General features: G+C 38.5%; 1 protein-coding gene across 1 annotated transcript in view; it reads right to left on the bottom strand.

Annotated features, from left to right (window-relative positions):
• The window catches only part of MTFR1 (mitochondrial fission regulator 1), an 81,140-nt gene that overhangs the window by 39,590 nt on the left and 23,281 nt on the right, over positions 1-18,269 (bottom strand). The window contains exon 2 of the mRNA XM_064267762.1: positions 13,320-13,462. Within this exon, the coding sequence (XP_064123832.1) occupies positions 13,320-13,385 (66 nt within the window). The 5' untranslated portion in view covers positions 13,386-13,462. The remainder of the gene's footprint in view (positions 1-13,319; positions 13,463-18,269) is intronic.

Genomic DNA, 18,269 nt, shown 5'->3' with positions numbered 1-18,269 from the left:
AATGAAGAGAATGTTGTTGTTAGGTGCCCTTGAATCGATTCTGACTCAGAGCGACCCTATGCACAACAGAACAAAACACTGCCTGGTCCTGCACCATCCTTACAATTGTTGTTATGCTTGAGCCCACTGTAGCAGCAATCCATCTTATTGAGGGTCTTCATCTTTTCTGCTGACCCTATACATTACTAAGCATGATGTCCTTCTCCAGGGACTGGTCCCTCCTGACAACCTGACCAAAGTACGTAAGATGCAGTCTCGCCATCCTTGCTTCTAAGGAGCATTCTGGTTGTAATTCTTCCAAGGCAGATTTGTTCATTCTTTTGGTAGTACATGGTATATTCAATATTCTTCGCCAATACCACAATTCGAAGGTGTCAATTCTTCTCCAGTCTTCCTTATTTATTGTCCAGCTTTCACATGCATATGATGTGACTGAAAATACCATGGCTTGGGTCAGGTGCACCTTATCCTCAAGGTGACATCTTTGCTTTTCAACACTTTCAAGAGGTCTTTTCCAGCAGATTTGCCCAATGCAATGCGTCTTTTGATTTCATGACTGCTGCTTCCATGTGTGTTGACTGTAGATCCAAGTAAAATGAAATCTTTGACAACTTCAGTCTTTTCTCAGTTTATCATGATGTTGTTCATTGATCCAGTTGTGAGGATTTTTGTTTTCTTTATGTTGAGGTGCAATCCATACTGAAGGCTGTGGTCTTAGGTCTTCATTGGTAAGTGCTTCAAGTCCTCTTCACTTTCAGCAAGCAAGATTGTGTCATCTGCATAATGCAGGTTGTTAATGAGTCTTCCTCCAATCCTGATGTCCAGTTCCTCTTCATATAGTCCAGCTTCTCACATTGCTTGCTCAGCATACACACTGAATAGGTATGGTGAAAGGATACAACCCTGATGCACACCTTTCCTGACTTTAAACCACTCAGTATCCCCTTGCTCTGTCCGAACAATTGCCTCTTGATCTATGCAAAGGTTCCTCATGAGCACAGTTAAGTGTTCTAGAATTCCCATTCTTTGCAATATTGTCCATAATTTGTTACGATCCATGCAGTTGAATGCCTTAGCATAGTCAGTAAAACACAGGTAAACATCCTTCTGGTATTCTCTGCTTTCAGCCAGGATCCTTCTGACATCAGCAATGATATCCCTGGTTCCAGGTCCTCTTCTGAATCCAGCCTGAACTTCTGACAGTTCTCTGTCGATATACTGCCGCAGCTGCTTTTGAATGATCTTCAGCAAAATTTTGCTTGCATGTGATATAATGATGTTGCTCTATAATTTCTGCATTTGGTTGGATCACCTTTCTTGGGAATAGGCAAAAATATAGACCTCTTCCAGTTGGTTGGCCAGGAAGCTGTCTTCCGTATTTCTTGGCATAGGTGAGTGAGCACTTCCAGCACTGCATCCGTTTCTTGAAACATCTCAGGTGATATTCTGTGCATTCCTTGGGCCTTGTTTTTCATCAAAGCCTTCAGTGCAGCTTGGACTTCTTCAGTGCCATCGGTTCCTGATCATATGCTAACTCCTGAAATGGCTGAATGTCAACTAATTCTTTTTGGTATAACGACTGTGTATTCTTCCCATCTTTTGACACTTTCCGCATCATTTAGTATTTTCCCCACAGAATCCTTCACTATTACAACTTGAGGCTTCAATTTTTTTCTTCAGTCCTTTCAGCTTGAGAAACGCTGAGTGTGTTCTTCCCTTTTGGTTTTCTATCTCCAGCAATTTGCACATGTCATTATAATAAATTACTTTGTCTTCTTGAGCCACCCCCGTGTGCGTCAGTTTGTCATACTGTGGGGGCTTGCGTGTTGCTGTGATGCTGGAAGCTATGCTGCTGGTATTCAGATACCAGCAGGGTCACTCACGGAGGACAGGTTTCAGCTGAGCTTCCAGGCTAAGAAAGACTAGGAAGAGGGACCTGGCAGTCTACATCTGAAAAGCATTAGCCAGTGAAAACCTTGTGAATAACAGTGGAACACTGTCTGATATAGTGCTGGAAGATGAGCCCCCCCAGGTTGGAAGGCACTCAAAAGATGACTGGGGAAGAGCTGCCTCCTCAGAGTAGAGTCGACCTTAATGACGTAGCCGCAGTCAAGCTTTCGGGACCTTCGTGTGCTGATGTGGCAGGACTCAAAATGAGAAGAGAGAGCTGCAAAGATCTATTAATAATCAAAACCTGAAATGTATGAAGTATGAATCTAGGAAAATTGGAAATCATCTAAAATGAAATGGAATGCATAAACATTGATATCCTAGGCATTAGTGAGCTGAAATGGACTGGTACTGGCCATTTTGAATTGGACAATCATATAGTCTTCTATGCCGGGAATGTGAACTTGAAGAGGAATGGTGCTACATTCATCGTCCAAAAGAACATTTCAAGATCTGTCCTGAAGTACAATGCTGTCAGTGATAGGATAATATCCATATGCTTATAAGGAAGACCAGTTAATACTCTCTTGTGTGAAATTCCTTTTGTTTCTGAATTTTTTTTCATTTCTTTAGTTTTTATTGAGACTTTATGTTTTTCTTCTTCTTTATTTTTATGAGCAGGTTTGTTTACTTTCTTTGTGGTTACCTTGAAATTTACCCTTATTTCCCTAGGTTTGAACCAGTCTATTATTACTTGGCATCGCGATGCCTTCCTCTCCATTAGAATGTTCTATACCTGCACCGTTTAGTCCCTCTTTTATTGTTCTGACGTAGTTGTCATTTACAGATTAATTCCCTGTTGTAAATCTTTTGGTTTCGAATAGCCTTTGAGAGCTCATTACCTAGGTTGGTATCTGGCTGGTGAAATCTTGTGTCCTAGATTCAGGGTGTTCTGAAACCAAAGGACTCCCTCTAATAATTCTTGTAAGTTTGGTTTGGTTTTTACATATTCCCTTAATTTCTGTTTATCTGAAAATGTCCTTATTTCACCATCGTATGTGCACAAGGGTTTTGCAGAATATATTATTCTTGGTTGTCAGTGTTTTGATTTCAAGATTTTATACATGTTACTCCATTGCTTTCTTGCCTGCATGGTTTCTGCCATGTAATCAGAGCTTAGTCTTTTTGTTTCCCCTCTGTATGTGACTTTTCATTTTTCTCGAGGTGCTCTCAGGGTTCTTTCTTTGTCTTCAGTTTTAGTGCGTTTGATTATGATATTCCTTGAGGTCTATTCTATATGGGGTTTGTTGAGCTTCATCGTCAGCTTTTCATCTTTCATGATATTAGGGAAGTTTTCTCTCAGCAATTCTTCAGTGATCCTCTCTGTGTTTTCCTTTTTCTCCCCCTGTTCTGGAACTCTGATCACTCACAAATTTTTGCTTTTGATTGTATCCCACATCACTCTCAGGGTTTGTTCATTTTTTTTCATTCTTTTTCCTCAAAGTGGTATCTAAATATTTGTCTTCAATTTCACTAATCCTGTCTTCCACTGTTTCAAACCTGCTCCTCAGACCTTCTGTGTCACTGTCCATTTCTGAAACCTTGTTTATATTTTGGATTTCTAATTGTTGTTTTTGTATGATTTCTAGTTGTGAATTTATTTTGACATTTTGTTCCTGTAATATTTTCTTGAATTCTTCTATTATTTTTGGGCTATATTTTCCACGAATTTGTCTATTTTTTCCCTCATTTTTGTCTACTTTTTGCTTCAACTCTTGGACAGCTCTGAATATTAGAGATTTGAATTACCTATTAGGTAGTTCCAGTGCATTTTCTTCTACTAGACAGTCATCTAGTGTTTTATTTTGGATGCCTACTGGAACCATCCTGTCTTTTTTTTTTTTATGTTTTGATGTTGTCTGCTGTATTTGGAATATTCAGTAGTTATTTTCTTCATCTTCCTTTACTTCATCATCTCTTCCCTTTGCTTTAGTTGCTAGACATTCATGAGCAAGTTTCAGAGTCTCCTCTGACATCCATCTTGGTCTTTTCTTTCTCTCCTGTCTTTTCAATGACCTCTTGCTTTCTTCACGTATGATGTCCCTGATGTCATCCTACTACTCATCTAGTCTTTGGTCATTAGTGCTCAACGCGTCAAATTTATTCTCGAGGTGGTCTCTAAATTCAGGCCTCTAAACTCATATTTTGGCTCTTGTTTGAGCAATTGATGGTCTGTTCCCCATTTGGTTCCTGGCCTTGTTCTGACTGATGATATTAAGCTTTACGCTCGTCTTTTTCCACAGATGTAGTCAACTTTGTTCCTGTGTGTTCCATGTGGTGAGGTCCATGTATGTAGTCACCGTTTATGTTGGTGAAAAACTGTATTTGCAGTGAAGAAGTCTTTGGTCTTGTAAAATTCTATCATTCCATCTCCGGCATTGTTTCTATCACCAAGGCCGTATTTTCCAACGACAGTCCTCCTTCTTTGCTTCCCACTTCCGCATTCTAATCACCAGTAATTATCAATGCATCGTGATTGCATGTTTAATCAATTTCAGACTATCAGCAGCTGATAAAAATCTTCAATTTCTTCACCTTTGGTCTTAGTGGTTGGTGTGTAAATTTGACTAATAGTCGTATTAACAAGAGAGTAACAGGAACAAAGAAAAAGTCAGCACCATAAAAAAATCACTACAAAATGACAGCGATGAACTCACACCTATCAATAATTACACTGACTTAAATGGCTTAAATGCACCCATAAAGAGACAGAGAGTGACAGAATGGATAAAAAAAACAGGATCCATTAATACGTTATCTATAAAAGATACACTTTAGAAACAAAGACATAAATTTATTAAAAATCAAAGGAGGGGAAAAAATATATCAAGCAAACAGCTCCCCAAAAAGAGCAGGAGTGGCAATGTTAATCTCACATAAAATAGACTTTAAAACAAAATCCAACATAAAAGACAAAGAAGGGCACTATATAATGATTAAAAAAGGGATGATCCATCATGAAGATATAACCATAATAAGTATCTACACATCCAATGACAGGGCTCCAAAATACATAAATGCCAACAGCACTGAAAAGAGAAACTCACAGTTCCACAATAATAGTAGGAGACTTCAACACACCATTCTCAGTAAAGGACAGAACATCTAGAGAGAAATTCAACAAAGATACAGAAGATCTAAAGGCCACAATCAGCCACCTTGAACTCACAGACATATATAGTACACTCCACCCAACAGCTGCAAAGTATACATTCTTTCCCAATACACATGGAACACTCTCCACAACAGACCACATCTTACGCCACAATGCAACCCTGAATAAAATCCAAAACACTGAGATAAAACAAAGTATCTTCTCTGATCACAATGTCATTAAAGTAGAAATTAACAACAGGGAGAGCTAAGAAAAAAAAAAATCAATTACATGGAAACTGAATAGCATCCTGCTTAAAAACCACTGGGTAACATAAGAAATCAAAGATGGAATAAAAAAATTACTAGGATCAAATAAGAATGAAAACACATCATACCAAAACCTTTGGGACACAACAAAGGCAATCCTCAGAGGTCAATTTATAGCAATAGATGCACACATCAAAAAAGAAGGGACAAAATGAAAACATTAGCTACACAACTCGAACAAATGGAAAGAGAACAGCAAAAGAAGCCCATAGCCACCAGAAGAAAGGAAATAATAAAGACCAGAGCAGAAATAAATGAAGTACAGAATAGAAAAACAATAGAAAGAATCAATGAGAGCAAAAGTTGGTTCTTTGAAAAGATCAACAAAATCGACAAACCACTGGCCAAACAGACAAAGTAAAGACAGAAGAGGATGCAAAAAACTCAAAAAAACGAATGAAACACAGGACATTATAATAGACCCAACTGAAATAAAAAGGATCATAACAGAGTATTATGAAAAACTATACTCCAACAAATTTGAAAACCTAGAAGAAATGGACAAATTTCCAGAAACACACTACCTACCCAAACACAAAATGATGCTGAAAATCTGAACAGACTCATAACAAGGAAGAGATTGAAAAGGTAATAAAAGAACTCCCAACAAAAAAAGTCCTAGCCCAGATGGTTTCACTGGAGAATTTGACCAAACATTCAGAGAGGTGCTTACATCAGGAGTACTCATACTATTTCAGAACAAAGAAAAGGAAGGGATACTTTCAAATTCATTCTACGAAGCCAGCATAACCCTGATAACAAAACCAGGCAAAGACACCACAAAAGAAAATTATAGTCAAATATGTCTCATGAATCCCCCATGAATAGTGACACAAAAATTCTCAACAAAATTCTAGCCAACAGAATATAGCATCATATCATAGGCGAAGGGAAAGACAACACACAATACAGGAGAGGTCAGCACAACTGGACTAAACCAAAAGCAAAGAACTTTCCTGAATAAAACGAATGCTTTGAAGGCCAGTGTAGCAGGGGCGGGGTTTTGGGGACCATGGCTTCAGGGGACATCTAAGTCAACTGGCACAATAAAATCTATTAAGAAAACATTCTGCACCCCACTTTGGAGAATAGCATCTGGGGTCTTAAATGCTGGCAAGTGGCCATCTAAGATAAATCAATTGGTCTCAACCCAACTGGAGCAAAGGAGAATGAAGAACATAAAAGACACAAGGTAATTATGAGCCCAAGAGACAGAAAGGACCACATAAACCAGAGACTACAGCAGCCTAAGACCAGAAGAACTAGATGGTGCCAGCTACAGCCGATGACTGCCCTGACAGGGAACACAACAGAGAACTCCTGTGGGAGCAGGAGAGCAATGGGATGCAGACCCCAAAATCTTATAAAAAGACCAGACTTAATGGTCTGACTGAGACTAGAAGGATCCCAGAGGTCATGGTCCCCAGACCTTCTGTTAGCCCAAGATAGGAACCATTCCCAAAGCCAACTCTTCAGACAGGGATTGGACTGGACTATGGGATAGAAAATGATACTGGTGAAAAGTGAGTTCTTTGGATCAAGTAGACACATGAGACTATATGGGCAGCTCCTGTCTGGAAAAGAGATGAGATGGCAGAGGGGGGCAGAAGTTGGCCAAATAGGCATGAAAATAGACAGTGTGAGGAAGGAGTGTGCTTTCTCGTTAGAGGTAGAGCCACTAGGAGTATATAGCAAGGTGTATATAAGTTTTTGTACGAGAGACTGACTTGGTTTGTAAACTTTCACTTAAAGCACAATAAAAATTAAAAAAAAAAAATATAGTATCGTATCAAAAAAAATAATACACCACAACCAACTGGAATTCACACCAGGCATGCAAGTATGGTTCAACATTAGAAAATCAATCAACATAATCCACCACATAAATAAAAGAATCACATGATCATCTCAATTGATGCAGAAAAGGCATTGAACAAAGTACAACGCCAAGTCCCGATAAAAACTCTCAGTAAGATAGGTATTGAAGGGAAATTCCTCAACAAAATAAAAGGCATCTTTACAAAACCAAAAACCAACATCATTCTTAATGTAGAGGGGCTAAAAACACTTCTCTTGAGAACAGGAACAATACAAGGATGACCTTTGTCACCACTCCTATTTAACATTGTGCTGGAAGTCCTAGATAGGGCAATAAGGCAAGAAAAAGAAATAAAGGGCATTGAAACTGGTATGGAAGAAGTAAAACTCTCTGTTTGTGGATGATATGATACTATACATAGAAAACTCAAACGACTGCACGAGAAAACTACTGAAACAGAAAGATTCAGCAGAATAGCAGGATACAAGAGAAACACACAAAAGTCTGTTAGATTCCTGTACACCAATAAATAGAATAACGAAAAGGAAATCAGGAAAACAATACAATTTATAATAGCCCCTAAAAAATTAAATATTTAGGAATAAATCTAAGTAGGGATGTAAAACACCTATACAAAGAAAACTATAAAACACTACTGCAAGAAACCAAAAAAGATCTACATAAATGGAAAAACATACCATGCTCATGGATAGACAGACTCAACATTGTGAAAATGACAATTCCACACAAAGCAATCTACAAATACAATGCAATCCCAATCCAAATACCAACAACATTCTTTAAAGAGACAGAAAAACTGATCATTAATTTTATATGGAAAGGGAATAGGCACCGTATAAGTAAAGCACTATTGAAGAAGAAGAATAAACTCACACTATTTGACCTCAGAACCTACTATACAGCTACGGTAGTCAAAACCTGCTACTGGGACAATGACAGGCACATTGACCAATGGAACAGAATTGAGAACCCAGTAGTAAATCCATCCACCTATGGTCACCTGATCTTTGACAAGGGTCTAAAGTCCATCAAATGGGGGAAAAGACAGTCTTTTTAACAAATAACACTGATAAAACTGGATGTCCATCTGCAAAAAAAATGAAACAGGATCCATACCTCACACCACACACAAAAACTAACTGAAAATGGATCAAAGACCTAAATATAAAACCAAACACTATAAAGTTCATAAAAGAAAAAATTGCATCAGCGCTAGAAGCCCTATTATACGGCATTAACAAGACACAAACCACAACCAACAACACACAAATTCCAGAAGACAAGGTAGATAACTGGGATCTCCTAAAAATTAAACACTTATGCTCATCAAAAGACTTCACCAAAAGAGTAAAAAGGGAACGTACAGAATGGGAAAAAATGTTTGGCTATGACAAATCTGACAAGGGTCTAATCTCTAAAATCTAAAGGTAAATCCAACATCTTTACAACAAAAGGACAAACAATCCAATTCAAAAATGGGCACAGGAAATGAACAGACACTTCACCAAAGAAGACATTCAAGCGGCTAACAGACACATGAGGAAATGCTCGAGATCACTAGGCATTAAAAAAACAAAACAAAAAAAACCCAAACCCACTGCCGTCGAGTCGATGCCGACTCATTAGAGAAACGCAAATCAAAACCACAAGATACCATCTCACCCTGGCATTATTGTTACAAACCAAAAAAAAGGAAAATAACAAATGTTAGAGATGCTGCGGGGAGATCAGAACCATTATGCAGTGCTGGTGGGAATGAGAAATGGTACAACTACTTTGGAAAACGATATGGCATTTCCTTAGAAAGCTAGAAATAGAAATACCATATGATCCAGCAATCCCATTCCTAGGAATATATCCTAGAGAAATAAGAGTTGTCACATGAATAGACATATGCACACCCATATTCATTTTAGCATTGTTCACAATAGCAAAAAGATGGAAACAACCTAGATGCCCATCAACAGATGAATGGATAAACAAACTGTGGTACAGACACTTGATGGAGTACTACGCAACGATGAAGAACAATGATGAATCTGCAAAACACCTTACAACATGGATGGATTTGGAGAGCATTATGCTGAGTGAAATAAGTCAATCACAAAACAACAAATATTGTATGAGACCATTACTATAAAAACTCATGAAAAGGTTTACACAATAAAAGAAACAATCTTTGATGGTTACAAGGGAGGGGAGAAGTAGGGATGGAAAAACACTAAACAGACAATAGATAAGTGGTAACTTTGGTGAAGGGTGTCTAAATTATCCACGGAATCGACTCGAGGGCACTAGGTTTTTTTTTGTTGTTGTTTGTTTTGGGTTTGGTGAAGGGTGAGACAGTACACAATACTGGGGAAGCCAGCACAACCTGCACAAGGCAGGGTCATGGAAGCTCCATAGACACATCCAAACTTCCTGAGGGACCCAATTACCTGGCTGGGGGCTGTGGGGACCATGGTCTCAGGGAATATTTAGCTCAACTGGCACAACATTGTTTATAAAGAAAATGTTCTACATTCTACTTTGGTGAGTAGCATCTGGGGTCTTAAAAGCCTGTGAGAGGCTGTCTGAGATACTCCACTGGTCTCGCCCCTTCGGAAGCAAGGGAGAATGAAGAAAAGTAAAGGCACAAGGGAAAGATTAGTCTAAAATACTAATGGACCACAACTACCACACCCTCCACCAGTCTGAGTTCAGTACAACTAGATGGTGCCTGGCTACCACCACTGACTGCTCTGACAGGAGTCACAATAGAGGGCCCCTGGACAGAGCTGGAGAAAAACGGAGAATAAAATTCTAACTCACAAAAAAAGATCAGACTTACTGGACTGACAGAGACTGGAGAAAGCCCAAGAGTATGGCCCCCGGACACCCTTTTAGCTCAGTAATGAAGTCACTCCTGAGGTTCACCCTTCAGCCAAAGATTAGACAGGCATATAAAACAAAACGAGACTAATGGGGTACACCAACCCAAAGGCAGGGACTGGAAGGAAGGAGGGAACAGGAAAGCTGGTGATAGGGAGCCCAAGGTGAAATGGAGAGTGTTGACATGTCGTGGGGTTGTTAACTGATGTCATAAAACAATTATGTGTACTAACTGTTTAATGAGAAGCTGGTTTGTTCTGTAACCCTTCATTTAAAGTACAATAAAAAACAACAAAAAAATAAAAACACAGAGAGGAGAAAAAAATGTATATTTTCTTCCATCCTGTAGGTTGTCTTTCACTTTGATAAAGCCTTTTGATGCACAGTTTTTAGTTTTGATAAAGTTCAATTTATCTTTTTTTTTCCTTTGTTGCTCATGTTTTTGGTGTTATATCTAAAAATTATTATAAAAAATTAGTTTATTGAAGCTTTACCCCTATGCTTCTCCCTACAAGTTTTAGTTTTCATTCTTACGTTTATGTCATTGATGCATTTTGAGTTAATTTTTGTAAATGGTGTGAGGTATGGGTCCAACTTCATTCTTTTGCATGTGGAGATCCAACCATTTATTGAAGAGACTATCCTTTCCTCCACTGAATAGACTTGACACCCTTGACAAAAATCAATTGTTCACAGATGGATAGATTTATTTCCACCATTTTTTTTTTTAAAGCAGATGAATAAAGTAAAGACAATTTCTGCCCTTGGAATGCTTTTAAATACAGAGCTTCATTTATTTATCAGGCCAGTGGGAAAATACACATTTATCATTGAAATGTAGAGCTAAGAAAGTTGCTTTTGTTTTCAGACACCAAAAGATAAAATCTTCACTGACAATATACCTTTGTATTTTTACTCTTAGGCAGCAGGCTAAAAGATCTTAGAAACTAAGATAAAAGATTATAACTCTAAATGGTCAAGTTGCTTTAGGTTAAAAGAAAACTTGTTTTTGTATAGATTTTCAGCTAACTGGTTAAAGTGGATGATTATGTTACCCTCAGTACATACAAAAAACAACCTTGCTCATCCACTATCAGTAAGAATGGGCCTGATTCTGATTAGGATGTTGTGAGCAAGTTAATGCTCTCTCAGTTGGTCCATTCTCTGATCAAAGGTACCCATTTTACAGACTAAGATATTTAAACAAAGCTTGTTCCTTGTGTAATCCCAACCGAAATGAATTCTGCACTTTGGCCTCATTAGCACTAGTCACATTAGTCTGACCTGAGAGTGAAGTGGGGGAGAGAGAAAAATACAGGAAACTAACCATTATTGAATACACCTTTTACACTATACAGAAGCCACTGCGCTAGGTGCTTCACAGAGACTATCATTTATTTAATCTGTAGGTTAGCCGTGCAGGAGTTCTTCTTATCCCTCTTTCGTAATGAAGAAATTGAGGTTCAGAGAGATTAAATGACTTCCACATTCTTCTACACCAATAACTGGCAGAAATAAATTTAAATGAAGGTTTGCTTAAATCCAGAACCCACAATCTTTCCACTCAACTATACTTCTTACAAAAATTATAAACAAATAGGAATTACAGACAAATAATTGAAGTTCCCTTTTGGAGAATCAAAAATAACAAAAGCATCCCTTCTTTCTGGAAGCAAGAGAAAAAAAAAACAATTTTGCTGTGAGTACTAAAATGTTAATTTACCCTATTATACAAATAGAGGTAAACAGCAAACAAGAAAGGAGGTATAACCATAACTGATGGCTGCCCTGACAGGGTACACAACAGAGAACCCTGAAGGAATAGGAGAGCAGGGGGATGCAAACTTCAAGTTCTTGTGAAAAGACCAGACTTAATGGTGTGGCTGAGATTAGAAGGACCCCGGAGGTCATGGTCCCCAGACCTTCTGTTAGCCCAAGACAGGAACCATTCCCAAAGCCAACTCTTCAGACAGGGGTTGGACTGGCCTATGGGATAGACAATATGTGAGGAGTGGGCTTCTTGGATCAAGGAGACACAGGAGACTATGTGGGTAGCTCCTGTCTGGAGGGAAGATGAGAAGGCAGAGAGGGGGAGAGAAGCTGGCTGAATGGACACTGAAATAGAGGGTGGAGAGAAGGAGTGTGCTGTCTCATTGGGGGAGAGCACCTAGGAGTATATAGCAAGGGGTATATAAATTTTTGTACAAGAGACTGACTTGATTTGTAAACTTTCATTTAAAACACAATAATAATTAAACAAAGAAAAAAAAAAAGGTGGTATATGCATTAAGTGAAGTCCAGAATATAGGAACATGTAACCAAAAGAGATAAAAATATTAAGTGTACAAGCCATTTTCCTATTGCTTATCCTCAGCTTATGATCTTAAAATTATGTAGTTGTAAACAAAGGTAATTCAGTTCTTTGCTTTTTACTTTTGAAGACAACAGATGCAATATTGAGGAGGCTGGAGTTGAGGAGTGGGATTCTAAGCTTAATTTACTCTTAACAAGAAGTGAAAAAGGTGCAAAATAAAAACAGAAGAGTGAAAGTAATACATTAAAGAGTATAACTATATTCAAATTATGTAACCTGCCTATATTTTTTTGGAAAAATTTAATTTCATGTCACAAAACATGAAAACACTGAATATGAAAATGAAAACAAATATTCCACAAAATATGCTCTGCACAGCAATTGCTTTAATACCTGTATATTGGATCTGAACCAAAATTTATATATCAGTAAAGAATTATTATAAAAATGTCAAGATCAAAACTAACATCTTTGACACACAGTAAACCTATCCTACTAAAACTTTTTTCTCCATATACATATACATAGTTGCTATATTTTAGGAGACTTGACTTACCTCTTGTTTTTTAAAAAAATGTGTATTATATCACATTGTAACAATATTTAGTATCAATTCTACTACATTCAGTGCTGTCAAGTGTTAGTCAAACATTTTATTCACTGATTTCCATATATATTTAAGATTCTTCCTCACTGCGTTTAATGGCCACATTCAATGTAACCTGGAAAGTAACCCCTTTAACTCAGTATGCTGGGTAAAAATTTACTTCTATGATTTAAATAGTAAGCAAATTAAATAATAGTACATAACCATACTGAATTCAAAATGTTGCTCGTATATAAATATATGTACTTTTTCCCAGACAAATTCTTTAAAATAAACAAATGTCTAGATTTTAAAAATGAATTCTGTGCACTTACCGACTGCATGCTTACTCCAACTTGTTGAAACACCATTCTAACTAGGCGCTTAATCCGGCCAAGCATTTAGATGGCTTAATCGCTCCAAACGTGCATTTCAAGTATTTCAGGCATACGTAGCAGCACATGGTCCATAAGGCACACTGAAATTTTTAAATATAAGTGTTAGAATGAAATAATTACTATTTAGAATCATTACTGTTTACAATATATCTCACAAAGTAAGTCTAAAGCACGCTAAAACTTCGTGTGTAAATTTACTTGAGCGAATAAAACATTTGCTTGTAATCAGCATGAATTTATATACATACATACTATACACACACGTTTCCAGTCAGGGTTCTCAGCTGGAAACAAAAGCTTCTGTTTTTATTTATCGAAAGACTTTATCAAGAAAGCGAAGAGACAACCTACAGAATGGAAGGAAATATTTGAGAACCATATATCTGATAACGGTTTAAAATCTAGAATATATAAAGAACTCCTACAACTCAATATCAAAAAGTCAACCAACCTAATTTAAAAAAGGGCAAGTCTCACGGACTCTAGGCTTTCTGGAGCCATGGAGGCTGTATGAATCCCTGAAACCATTGCCCTAAAATAATCTTTAAACCTTAAGCCAAAAATATCCCCGGGTGTCTTCTTAAAACCAAACAATATTTTAGCTTAATTAGTAAGAAATGTCTGCCTTGAGCTTTCTGCTCTTTTAGGAATTATCTATATGGGATCAAATTGACAACAGCAACTCAAAAGATTAGACAGGAACCTTAGGGGGCAATGAGTTTATGTTAATAGGGAGGAATGACTCAGAAATGGAGGGTGAGAATGGTTGCACAATTCAAAGAATGTAATCAGTGTCAATGGGTTATACATGTAGAAACTGTTGAATTGGTGTATGTTCTTCTGTGTATATTCTCAAGAACAACAACAAAGGCAAAGGGCTTGAAGAGACATTTCTTCATAGAAGATATACAAACAGCTAATAAGCCCATGAAAAGATGTTCAATGTCAACAGTCATTAGGGAAATGCAGATCAAAACTACAATGAGATGCCATTTCACATCCACTAGGATGGCAATTACCAGAAAAAGAGAAACTAACAAGCACTGGTGAGGATGTGGAGAAACTGGAACATTTATGCACTGCTGGTGGGAAGGTAAAATGGTGTAGCCACTGTGGAAAAGAGTTTAGGTCCTCAAAAAATTAAACGGAGAATCATCACATGACCTAGCAGCTCCACTCCTAAGTATATACCCAGAATCCTTGAAAGCAGGGTCTCAAACAGATACTTGTACACCAGTGTTCACTGCAGCATTATTCACAACAGCCAAAAGGTGGAAACAACCCAAATGCTTCACTGGCAGATGAATGGATAAACAAAATGTGGTATATCTACACCGTGGAATATTATGCAGCCACAGAGAGAAATGAAATTCTGACATGCACCATGATATGGATGAACCCGGAAAACGTGCTGAGTGAAGATAAGTCAGACACAAAAGACAAATATTGTATAATCCCACTTCTATGAAATTATCTAGTTTAGGCAAATGCATAGAGACCAAAGTTTACTAGTGGTGACCGGGGGCTGAGAGGGGAGGGTGAAATGGGAGCTATTGCTTAAAGGAGACTGACTTTCTGTTGAGGGTGATGATAAACATCCGGAAATGGCTAATGGTGATGGTCCACAACATGGTGAATGTCATTAATGTCACAGAATTGTATACTGAAAAATGGTTAAAATGGCACCATTTTGTTACATGTATTTTCTACAATAAAAACTACTATGGCTAGTTTAGGAGCCCTGGTGGTACAGTGGTTAAGCACTCGGCTGCTAACTGAACCCACCAACTGCTCCATGGGAGAAAGGTGTGGCAGTCTGCTTCTGTAAAGGTTTACAGCCTTGGAATCCCTATAGGGCAGTTCTACTTTGTCTTACAGGGTTGCTAGGAGTCTGAATTGATTCGAAAGCAGTGGGTTTGGTTTTGAGTTTGGTGTGCCTAATTTAGTAGAAAATAAATTTATGAAAAGATATCTGGTAGATAATAATCTTCAGGATGGCACAGAACTAGACTTACTGCACACACAACCAGAAAAGATACCCAAAATTGCAGCAGAATTTGGTCCTGTGACGATATCACTGAACTGCCACTGCCACCCCTGAGAGAACCAAGTCCATGCAGCTCCTACTTTTCTGTAGGAATTTCTACTTTTCTGTGTCATTAGCTCCAGAGTTCCTGTGTGCACTGGTGCATCTGTTTGCACCAAAATATAAATCAATGCACTGCTCCCTTCATCAAGAACGTATAGCTTAATAGAAAAAAAAAAAAAAGGCTGAGCAAAACAGCGTGCTTAGTGATATAGCTGATTTACGTTCTGATATAAGCTTTGTATCTCATGGTGGACCACAGACAAATAACTTGTGATTCACATTTTGAGAAGAACTTTATGAACCATTACAGAGAACAGAGGGAAAAAGAAAAGTGCAACAAATACACCAGACACTGGGTGAAAAATTAACTGAAAAGAGCCGAGCCCCAATGCTGGAAAAGTGGAAAGAAGGAGAATGAGCATTATAGGTTAAAGGGGAAAAAAAAAATCAAGGAAGACAGGGGTGAGTATGGGATATGGATTTATAATGAGAACAATCTGAGCTGCAAACTCTGGGGGAAAAGGGATAGGCTTGAACAAACCCTGAAACTAGGTAAAAGAGTTTGACTCAACAGGGATAGGAGGAGGATGTGGAAAGTGTGGCTAACTGCCTCCTTAGCTGTGAGACCAGGAGAGCTGGATGGTACCCAACTATCATTACTGAACATTTTGATCAAAGTTTCCATAGAAGAAACCTGACCAAAAGGGGGAAAATGCAGAATAGAATTCCAGTTCTCATGGACTCCAGACTTCCTGGAGCTATGAAGGTTGGGTGAAGCCCTGAAACTACTGCCCTAAGATAATCTTTAAACCTTAAACCAAAAATATTCCCTGAAGTCTTCTTAAAACCAAACAACAGTTTAGCTGAATTAGTAAAAAAAAAAAAAAATGCCTTGAGCATCATGCTCCTTTAAGAACTTTCTATATGGGATCAAATTGATAATAGCAACTCAAAAGATTAGACAGGCACCTTAGCGGGCAGTGAATTTACGTTAATGGGAGAGGAACAACCCAGAAAAGGGGGTAAGGATGATTACACAACTCAAAGAATGTAATCTGTGTCACTAAACTGTCCATGTAGAAACCGCTGAATTGGTGTATGTTTTGCTGTGTATATTCTCAACAACAAAATAAAATTGTATTAAGAAAATAATTTGACTTGATAAGGTAGGAAGTTGCTTTCAAAAGTTTGCAGAATACAACTGGTACATACACAATGGAATACTACACAACGATAAAGAACAATAATGATTCTCTGAAACATCTCACGACATGGATGAATCTGGAGGCCATTATGCTGAGTGAAATCAGTCAATTACAAAAGGACAAATACTGTATAAGACCACTATTATAAAAACTCATGAAAAGGTTTACACACAAAAAGAAACAATCTTTGATGGTTATGGGGGAGGGGAGAGAAAAACACTAAATAGACAAGAGATAAATGGTAACTTTGATGAAGGGTAAGGCAGTGCACAATACTGGGGAAGCCAGCATAACTTGTACAAGGCAAGGTCATGGAAGCTCCATAGACACATCCGAACTCCCTGAGGGGCGGAACTGCTGTGCTGAGAGCTGTGGGGACCATGGTCTGGGGGAACATCTAGCTCAACTGGCATAACATAATTTATAAAGAAAACGTTGTACACTCTATTTTGGTGAGTAGTGTCTGGGGTCTTAAAAGCATGCAAATGGCCATCTAAGATACTCCACTGGTCTCACCCCATCTGCAGCAAAGGATAACGAAGAAAATCAAAGACACAAGGGAAAGATTAGTCCAAAGGACTAATGGGCCACAACTACCACGGCCTCCACCAATCTGAGTCCAGTACAACTAGATGGTGACTGCCTACCACCACTGACTGCTCTAACAAGGATCACAACAGAGGGTCCTGGGCAGAACCGGAGAATAATGTAGAATAAAATTCTAAAAAAATAGACCAGACTTACTGGTCTGACAGGGATTATGGCCCCGGAGCACCTTTTTAACTCAGTACTGAAGTCACCCTTCAGGTTCACCCTTCAGCCAAAGATCAGACAGGCTATAAAACAAAATGATACTAAATGGGCACACCAGCTGAGGCGCAAGGACGAGAAGGTAGGAGAGGACAGGAAAGCTAGTAATGGGGAACCCAAGGTTGAGAAGGGGAGATGGTTGACACGTTGTCAGGTTGGCAGCCAATGTCACAAAACAATATGTATATTAATTGCTTAATGAGAATCTAATTTGCTCTGTACACCTTCATACAAAACACAATAATAAAAAAAGAGGGTAATTACGAGCCCAAGAGACAGAAAGGGCCACATAAATTAGAGACTACATCAGCCTGAGACCAGAAGAACTAGATGGTACCCGGCTACAGCCGATGACTGCCATGACAGGGAACACAACTGAGAATCCCTGAAGGAGCAGGAGAACAGTGAGATGCAGACCTCAAATTCTCATAAAAAGACCAGACTTAATGGTCTGATTCTGACTAGAAGGACCCTGGAGGTCATGGTTCCCAGACCTTCTGTTAGCCCCAGACAGGAACCATTCCCAAAGCCAAACTCTTCAGACAGGGATTGGACTGGACTATAAGACAGAAAATGATACTGGTGAGGAGTGAGCCTTTTGCATCAAGTAGACACATGAGACTATGTGGACAGCTCCTGTCTGCATGGGAGATGTGAAGGCCGAGGGGGACAGAAGCTGGCTGAATGGACACAGAAATACAGGGTGGAGAGAAGGAGTGAGCTGTTTCATTAGGAGGAGGGCAACTAGGAGTCCATAGCAAGGTGTATATAAGTTTGTGTATG

This window comes from Loxodonta africana, chromosome 14, assembly GCF_030014295.1.
Source record: "Loxodonta africana isolate mLoxAfr1 chromosome 14, mLoxAfr1.hap2, whole genome shotgun sequence".
In the NCBI taxonomy this organism is placed as follows: Eukaryota; Metazoa; Chordata; class Mammalia; order Proboscidea; family Elephantidae; genus Loxodonta; species Loxodonta africana.
This window is presented reverse-complemented; position numbering and strand designations above follow the sequence as displayed.